This window comes from Aphanomyces astaci (assembly GCF_000520075.1).
Source record: "Aphanomyces astaci strain APO3 unplaced genomic scaffold supercont1.142, whole genome shotgun sequence".
In the NCBI taxonomy this organism is placed as follows: Eukaryota; Oomycota; class Saprolegniomycetes; order Saprolegniales; family Verrucalvaceae; genus Aphanomyces; species Aphanomyces astaci.
This window is the reverse complement of record NW_009798405.1, coordinates 15732-25829: the sequence shown is the minus strand read 5'-3', so window position 1 is coordinate 25829 and position 10098 is coordinate 15732. Positions and strand designations below refer to the sequence as shown.

Here is a 10098-nt window from a genome sequence, read left to right as displayed (position 1 = left end):
AAGAAACTGAGAATGGGACGGGCGGTGGTGGCAACGACTTTACCTGGCAATCACTGTACTGTACCACTAATACGATTTCACTACATATGTACTACTACTACTACTACTACTACTAGTACTTCGTACTATAATAGTACTATTATTAATAATAACGTTACTATTATACTAGTAGTAGTTATGAATAGCACCACATCAGTAACTTTGAGTGAGTGAAAAATGTGTGGTTGGAACGAATAATCATCGTGGTTTTTTCAGACGGGAATATATGGAAGGAGGATTCTGAACTGGTTCTAGCCTGTCCACAGATTCAAGGGTGTTATCGGATGTTGCTGTAACCTCACTGCAAAATGCCGATCCTTTTCCCGCGCCACATGAAGGGGTCAATCTGCCAGCGACCTTGGGCAAACCAAGTACTCTTAGTATAATTTAGCCCCCCATACACATGTATTCCCCATCTCTGACAAGAGGTGCGCGCACAAGAAGTTGTTTTGATCCAGTGTGGCGTGTATTCCTTCCTACACTTAGGCGGGGCGGCCTTCACACCCAAGGTGAACGTCGAAGTATTCACTAAATTTAGTACTAGTCCTTTAGTACTAGTAACTAGTATACAACAGCGCAATCAACTAACTACTCGATCGCCACACCTTCTTGTCTCGTGTGGGATATGTTTGGTGGTTGGTCTCACCTTCACTCTACCATGATATGCTGTCGTTGCCACCATGGATAACGGTATCGTTACTGCATGCTACTACTACTACTAGTACTTCGTACTATAATAGTACTATTATTAATAATAACGTTACTATTATACTAGTAGTAGTTATGAATAGCACCACATAAGTACTGTAACTTTGAGTGAGTGAAAAATGTGTGGTTGGAACGAATAATCATCGTGGCTTTTTCAGACGGGAATGGATGGATGGAGGATTCTGAACTGGTTCTAGTCTGTCCACAGATTCAAGGGTGTTATCGGATGTTGCTGTAACCTCACTGCAAATGCCGATCCTTTTCCCGCGCCGCATGAAGGGGTCAATCTGCCAGCGACCTTGGGCAAACCAAGTACTCTTAGTATAATTTAGCCCCCCATACACATGTACTCCCCATCTCTGACAAGAGGTGCGCGCACAAGAAGTTGTTTTGATCCAGTGTGGCGTGTATTCCTTCCTACACTTAGGCGGGGCGGCCTTCACACCCAAGGTGAACGTCGAAGTATTCACTAAATTTAGTACTAGTCCTTTAGTACTAGTAACTAGTATACAACAGCGCAATCAACTAACTACTCGATCGCCACACCTTCTTGTCGCGTGTGGGATATGTTTGGTGGTTGGTCTCACCTTCACTCAACCATGATATGCTGTCGTTGCCACCATGGATAACGGTACCGTTACTGCATGCCCACCTCGTTGAAGGGTACTAGTAGATAGTTAACACTACACCAATAGCTACTAGTATGTAGTTAACTTTGACTCAGCGGATTTATACCTATGTACCGGATATGTACCGGTACAATATTGAGCTATCGCTCGATATAATCATTGCGTTGACGTGATTATTCCAATGCTAACGTTATGATGGACAGTCAACCGGTTCCAAGTTTGCAGTTCTCAGTAGTACTGTATCCCTTGCACGGCTACTGCACTGCCCGATCTGGCTACACCGTGGCCACCACACCACCCTTGGAGTACAAGATTCGAAGCGAGCATTGAAATTCGCCAAAGTGCTCCAACCCACTGTATGCATGCATATACGGTATAGATACAAATCCCCGCCCGTTGGACTATTCATGCAATATATTTTTATTTTCATTTTATTTTTAGAGCCCTTTTCGGCCCCCAGTAGAGGTTACTTGGGCGAGCGTGAGCTGCTGCTGGTCTGTCGCCAGCTCCACAAGGAGGTTGATCAGGTCCATTTCACGACTTGAATACTCCACCAACGACGCCTCTTGGTCCTAAAGTAACACAAAATGTATACTTTATATTGTGGATTTGCTATAAACTTCCAAAATTCGCCTGGTTTGTCTGATCAATATTGAATCACGCCAGAGTTTTTGATTGGTGAAAGAGCCAATCAAATCCACTCAAAAATGGATTAGCCAATAGCGTCGATTCGTGATTCGATTCGGCGGCGAGATTCGATTCGACGGGGTCTGGAAATTCGTGTCGAATCCACAATATATAATTCCATCATTGCGTCCACAATACAAGAATAAAACATCTTGAATGACCTCGTCAGCCAAAACGAATACAAAAATACTAGGACCCCATTCCAATGTCCCACCAGTATATATCCTTGAAACGACGACGTCCGAAGCAAATCTGCATATTAAAGCCACCACAATCCACAACCATTTGCATCCAATATGGCCTCGTATATAAATAGAGTCATCAAAACAAGAGAATATGCCTGATGTACATATATATATATATATATATATTACAACACGAGATCACATATATATATGATATACTACACTTAGGCGGGGCGGCCTTCACACCCAAGTTGAACGTCGAAGTATTCACTAGTACTCGTCATTTAGTACTAGTAACTAGTATACAACAGCGCAATCAACTAACTACTCGATCGCCACACCTTCTTGTCTCGTGTGGGATATGTTTGGTGGTTGGTCTCACCTTCACTCTACCATGATATGCTGTCGTTGCCACCATGGATAACGGTATCGTTACTGCATGCCCACCTCGTTGAAGGGTACTACTAGTAGTAGATAGTTAGCACTACTCCACTAACGTTAGCTATGGTGCACGTCATCTATAAACTACCAACTTTTCACAAAATTTTCTGACTTCTATTTCATATTCATTACTCAAAATTTCAGCAAATTGAGACGTAGAATCGACAGATCTCAATGTAATGAAGAAATTCTACGTCTCAGATTCAAATTTGGTGTTGAATTGGTCCAGAAATAGATATTTAACCTAGCGGTATTTTACATGGGCGCTTGGATATTTGGCCATAGGGGTGGCCGCTGAGATGTATATTGATTTTTGTATGTGACTCTTATCCGTATATAATATCCGGAGGCAGTTGGGACCTTTAACCTCCCACTGCAGTGATAAAACGCATGAAATCGGTATTTAACGTATTTGGTTTTTGGGTTTAACTACATTAATTGTACGTTAAATAATAAAACCTCCACTCCTCGATTTGGCCAGTTGGAAGTTTTTAGATGACGTGCACCATATGTAGTGAACTATTACTCAGTCAGCGGATTTATACATATGTATGTACCGGTACAATATTGAGCTATCGATCGATATCATCATTGACGTGATTATTCCAATGCTAACGTTATGGACAGTCGACCGGTTCCAAGCTTGCAGTTCTCAGTAGTACTGTATCCCTTGCACGGCTACTGCACTGCCCGATCTGGCTACACCGTGGCCACCACACCACCCTTGGGGTACAAGATTCGAAGCGAGCATTGATATTATCACCCGCGAATTCGCCAAAGTGCTCCAACCCACTGTATGCATGCATATACGGTATAGATACAAATCCCCCGCCCGTTGGACTATTCATGCAAAATATTTTTATTCGTTCATTTTATTTTTAGAGCCCTTTTCGGCCCCCAGAGGTTACTTGGGCGAGCGTGAGCTGCTGCTGGTCTGTCGCCAGCTCCACAAGGAGGTTGATCAGGTCCATTTCACGACTTGAATACTCCACCAACGACGCCTCTTGGTCCTAAAGTAACAAAAAATATATAATTTGTATTGTGAATTTGCTATAAACTTGCAAAATTCGCCTGGTTTGTCTGATCAATATTGAATCACGCCAGAGTTTTGGATTGGTGAAAGAGCCAATTAAATCCACTCAAAAACGGATTAGCCAATAGCGTCGACGTCGTGATTTGATTCGGCGGCGAGATTCGATTCGACGGGGTCTGGAAATTCGTATCGAATCCACAATATATAATTCCATCATTGCGTCCACAATACAAGAATAAAACATTTTGAATGACCTCGTCAGCCAAAACGAATACAAAAATACTAGGACCCCTATTCCAATGTCCCACCAATATATATCCTTGAAACGACGACGTCCGAAGCAAATCTCCATATTAAAGCCACCACAATCCACAACCATTTGCATCCAATATGGCCTCGTATATAAATAGAGTCATCAAAACAAGAGAATATGCATGATATACATATATATATATATGTATTACAACACGAGATCGCATATATATATGATATATACACATAATTACTATAATACAATAATACTAATATATACTTGTACAGTATATATATATATATAACGCACAGAAGTCAAGCATGGTAGACCTAGAAAAGTCGCACAATCTTTATCGTTGGACTGTATAAATAATTCTTCTTCTAGTATACCGTACTAGTACAACAATAGCCACAAGCAGTCACATCGCTCCGAACGGATCCAACAACACGTGAAAACAGCCGAGTTCTTTTTTCTGAAAAATACAATCCAACCAAATCAAAATCTCAAACCTCCAATACTAGGAATATATATTCTAAATATTTTTTTTACCTACATGTTATTTTTTATTCAAATTGAATTAGTTTGTTTTAGGGTATATCAATACGTATTTGAAGTATTTTTAGGTTTTAGAATAAATTAGAAATAATACTAGCATCTTCAAATTACGTACGTGCAGACGCTGGAGTAGCTTGTGGACACTTGGCACGAGTGCTGGCACCGTACGTTTAATGGCGCCGAGCACCTTTGTCCCATGGTCTTGAAGGTTGGGATTATTCGATTTTTGTTTATCTGTCGAAAGCAAACTGGTCCCGTGCTTCTTAACGAATCGATCGAGCATCTCGGCTTTGCGTTGCTCCTACGAGGATGTATACTGTACAGTAAAGTTCTTGTCAAATCGATTCGAATCAGCCGAATCAAAGGTCAAGAGAGAAATGGATTGTTAAAGAACCGCCTAAGCCAATCAAATCACGTCTTGTCGAATTTCTGCCAATTCAAACGATGGATTCGGCCAGTCCCTCCGCAATTGGAAAAGACCATATATATATATATATATATATATATATATATACTACTCTTGGTATAGTATAGTTTGTAAAGGCTTAAATTCGATCAAATGGATTCAAATGCTATTTGGCGACAAGTCCAAATTTGGGTGAAATGCACTATATATGCATGCAAAAAGGACTTCTTCACAATACACCCAAATAGGTAGGATGTGTACGATCTATGGATTGTAGTATTTGTCGCCGTAAATATGAAATGCCGTTTCACAGGCAGCAACAAAACTCAACTCCCAACCAATAGGCAAAAAAAAAATGAACATATATATCTACATAATGGTATATATATATATATATCGACCAGCCAAGCAGTTTCAAACCGATATCAAGTAGACAGTTAAGATTTGTTCTTCAACTGAATATGATTCACAGATAGTCCATCCAGATTGGATAGATTCAAACCACCTCGACCACTTTTATCGTATTGAGCCAAAATTTATACTACATACAGTAAGTCCAAACGAGTATATCTAGTACTACTAGTACTACTACAACGATTCCTCCGTCTAGTAGTATAGTGAATAATACCGTTTGAATGCTGGCAAGGTACATCTTGACGGCTATGAGCTCCTCCGCTGCCTTGTCGTGTTCTGCGGCCAGAACACTCTGCTGCTGCTGCAGCGCCACACTTTTCTGCTGCTGGTGATCTACTTGAGCACTCAACCTAGCTTCGCCCAGCCTAGCTTCCATAAGCATGTCGTCCTTGGTTGTGACCAATCTAAATATATATATATATATTAGTTTATTGAACGATAGAGAATGGAGCATAGGTATACTAGTGCTATATATACGCTATATATATATATATATTTATGATTAAATGGAATCGAAACTCTTTTATTTTATATTCATGGGTATATGATATAATTTATTTAACTTAAACGTACTAGTGCTGTCCATATATATATATATGCAGTATACATGAGAGATATTATTTTTCGTACTTGGAAAGAGCGTCGATCTTCTTGGCCGACTCGTCCACCATCTTTTTCGACGATAAGAAGTGTCTACCATGTCACAAAACAAGTTAAATATCATACGTTCGTGGTTGGATCCATCATATATATATATTGACAACACTGATTTTTGACATAATCATAAAATATCAACAACTTCAGAGCCTACCGCTCCTTCTTTCGCAACGCCAGCACTTGTTCATGCAACCTGACGTTCTCCTTGACAATATCACGGTATCGATTGCGCAAGTCCACGCTTGCATTCGCGGCCAGCTAATAATTATTTCATGATAATATTGTGTATATTTCTTGAATATTCCACATATTCATATATATATATTTAGGCTTACCTTTAACTCCAACCCGAGGTTCACGGCCCTTAATTTCTCCAATTCGGACGTGACAGTGTGTATTTCCACGTCGTACTAGCATAACCATGACTTTTTGGTCGTATATATATATATATATAGTATAGAACTAGTACACACATCCAAGCTAGTAGTACTGGTTGTCCACATCTCGGCATTTCAATAATCATGTGAACCCACATGGACAAGTTAATTCGTCTCCGATTCCGTTCAATTCAACGCTATATCAAGGTTAATTTGGACAGTCGTACCTTTTCCAGCACCGCTTGCATGCCCGATTGCGTCTCCAACACGCGCAACTTGCTGCGTAAATCCACGTTGACGAGTTTTAAATCTTGCAACTAAATCAGCAACAACACCACACACTTTAGCGATTATTCACCAAGTCAGTCACACACCACATATCTGTAGTCGGTATTATTAAACTCAAGTGCATCTATAGTTGACTTCTTCAACTCATATATACAATTAACATATATATATATATATATAAACATATATATATAAACATGTATATATAAACATATATATATATATCTGTATACCTGCACGTGGTGAATAGCTTCGGCCTCTTCTTGAGCTACGTGAAACTCATCGAGCTGGTGCTGGAGCGAAGTTGTGTGGGCATGCTGATCTTTTAGCACAGTTAACAATCGGTCGTAGTGAGTTCGAAGCAACTGGGCTTCGGTGGCCGTCACCACGGCAGCACTCTCGGCATCCAAACCTATATTGTATGAATGTAATTACAGTATTATATCGAATGTATGTTGCATTAGTCGTCGTGTATATATTGGAAAGTCATTTGTCTGATCGAGTACTTATACAGTATATAAATATATAAATATATTGTGCTTTCGAGTGAAATTTCGTGTTGTGGCGTGGTTTGTCGTTCGAATTTAAATCGATTTGATTGGCTACTTCAGGTGAGCTCAAAATTATTAGCCAATCAAAACCTTCTCAATCAAATTTAACCAATCAGATCGATTGTGGATCAGTTTGGACGGCGCGATTCGATTGCACCCCCTCCCGAAATTTGTATCAAATCGACAATACGGTAAGTACCATTTTTATGTCGATTTTTCATTTATACATGTATATACTGTATATATGTGACAAGTCTTACAAATCCAAGTAGTATATCAATACATACATATATGACAAACCTGATATATATAAGACAAATGTTATATAACAAGTCTAGTATTGTCAAGTCGAATCGAGTGCTCAATCGAATGAGCAGCACCAAATCGGCAGACAATCATCGATTGACCAATCAAAACCACGAATCAAGTAGCCAATCAAATCCACTCTTCGACCAATTCTACATCGAAATAGTGTGTGAATGAAATTAGTGTGACACCTGGCGATTTTTACATACAAAAGTCAGTACAACGAATCGATCGATAGATTTGGCGAATTAGCACAAAAATAGTCCAAAATTGGGGTAAAAGAAAGACAATGTGGAAAGTGGCATCAACACCACAGAATGTAGACAAGTTTATGACATAAGAGTAGGAGTGGAGTCATCGGAAAATATATATATATATGAATATATGCATATATATATATGAATATATGAATATATGAATATATGCATATATATATGAATATATGAATATATGCATATATATATATATATATATATGAATATATGCATATATATATATGAAGATATGCATATATATATATGAAGATATGCATATATATATATGAAGATATGCATATATATATACAATATATTCATGATCCCCCTTCAACATCTAAGGATACTATGGCGAAGACAAAAAAAACATAACCAACTTATAAATCCAGATATTTCGCAACACCGTGCATCGTCAATCAAACATACTACTGTAGTATAGCCAAGTCAAGAGAAATAATCGGATGGCGTAGGTGTACACGTACCCGACACAATTGGCGCGGGCGGAGCCATGGCAGGGACATGCGCTTCCTGGAGCAACTCTATCCACGACGATGCCGAAAGGTCAGCTGATGGAGCTGGCGGCACCATGTGGTTCCATTTTGGAGATGTGGAAATGCAAGTAGAAGGGGAAATGGTGACGGGATGGCTCGGCGAGTGCTGCTGCTGCTGGGCGTCTTCTACTACTCCTGGCAACCGCAGCAGAGGCACGATGGGATGGTGAGCTTCCTTGGGCGTCGAAGTCGTAGCGATCGCAGCGGGTAACGGAACTGACATTGACTCGTTCGACTAGAAATATAATACATACAATCGATCGATCGACTGTTGTCAGCATATTGAATATTGTTTTAAATCAGGTGGGTATCTCAAATATATCTTATGTATATCCAAATAATAAATAAATAAAAATAAAATACTGATTTAACATCGAACTATTTATAAACGAGCAGAGTGATGAAGAAGCCACATCACATAGCAGCAACAACAACAACGACCGTCGTGAGGATGAATATGACGAAATGTTTTTTGTTTAAATGTCTTTTATATATATTTATATATAGAAGACACATATACATATATATTTATTTATATATGGAAGACATATATATATATATATATAGAAGACATATATATATATTTATGTATAGAAGACATATATATATATTTATATATAGAAGACATATCGACACACACACACAAATCGTTTGTAGCTACTCGTTAGCTAGGTAGCGATCGAAGAATCGTGTTTATATATCCATTTCAAATCCAAGTCCAAAACGTTATTAATAACATAACAAAGGGCAAAATAGGACGAAAACGAAGGCAAATGTATGATTAATTAAATTCGCCTAGCCAATCAAAACAGTCATAAAAGAATCATTTCAGCCACTCATTGATTCGTATCTCCGTTTCATCCCATCCAAATGTATTAGTAGTAATAGTAGTAATAGTAGTAGTATACATTCCTTCGTACACCATTGTACATGTAATCTTGAGCTCAACATGATTCTCAAATCACGTGCCACGTCCAAAAATTGAAGCAAAGCACACGATAACTAGAATCCTATCTACAACGATATCTACACAACAAATAGCGTCGATATAAAGATAAAGAGGGAATATACAAATATATATAGAGAGAGGCTATTTTTTTTGTATATATATATATATATATATATATAGCAACATACCGGCGCAGACGATCGGCGGCGCATGGCAACATCTTTGGACGCTCCAAACAACTTTTGGGTTACGGTGGTTAGTGAAGATGGGGATTGGAGGCCGCCAATGGGTTGGTCGATGGTGTCGGGGAACGGTTCAAAGTCCAGCAACGTGCGATCGATGCCCGTGAGTTTGACGCACGCGCACGAAGCGAGCCGGACGCCCGACATGATCCAGAGGACATCCAGCATCGCCGCCGGCACGCGGGCATCCACAAACCCAAGCAGAAACGTATGGGAATTCCCAGCCACGAGCGGCGCCAGGAATTGCGTGAGCGGCGCACATGAGGCGGGATCGGTCGAAGGTGTCGAGGCTTCGTCACAACCCCCGAGCGCGTCAAACAACCCAACGAATTCCGCGTCTTCTTCCGAAGTTCCAACGCCCAACTCGACAAAATGCAGCAAACTCAACTGTTGGTCTGCCTATGAAACACGAAATATTATGGATTGGCCTCAAATATATATCGATATATATTATATATATACAAAATGTACATATAGATACATACAAATATATAAACAATTTCCAAGCGTCTTTCTATATATATATATATAGAAAGACGATTATATATATATATATATATATATATAGAAAGA

At 39.4% G+C, this 10098-nt stretch overlaps 1 protein-coding gene across 3 annotated transcripts in view; it reads right to left on the bottom strand.

Moving 5' to 3' along the window:
- Nucleotides 1-1772: 1772 nt before the first annotated feature.
- The window catches only part of H257_18188 (hypothetical protein), a 10547-nt gene continuing 2221 nt past the window's right edge, over nt 1773-10098 (bottom strand). The window contains exons 2-11 of one of the 3 annotated variants that reach the window (XM_009847201.1): nt 9472-9924; nt 8266-8569; nt 6906-7084; nt 6612-6701; nt 6343-6417; nt 6162-6265; nt 5981-6043; nt 5565-5754; nt 4646-4831; nt 1773-1948 (exon numbers count right to left, since the gene is read on the bottom strand). In XM_009847201.1, the coding sequence (XP_009845503.1) occupies nt 1814-1948; nt 4646-4831; nt 5565-5754; nt 5981-6043; nt 6162-6265; nt 6343-6417; nt 6612-6701; nt 6906-7084; nt 8266-8569; nt 9472-9924 (1779 nt within the window). In that variant the 3' untranslated portion in view covers nt 1773-1813. Of the gene's footprint in view, nt 1949-3530; nt 3700-3886; nt 4832-5564; nt 5755-5980; nt 6044-6161; nt 6266-6342; nt 6418-6611; nt 6702-6905; nt 7085-8265; nt 8570-9471; nt 9925-10098 lie in introns of those variants that run through there. The other 2 variants (XM_009847202.1, XM_009847203.1) reach the window with 2 other exon arrangements.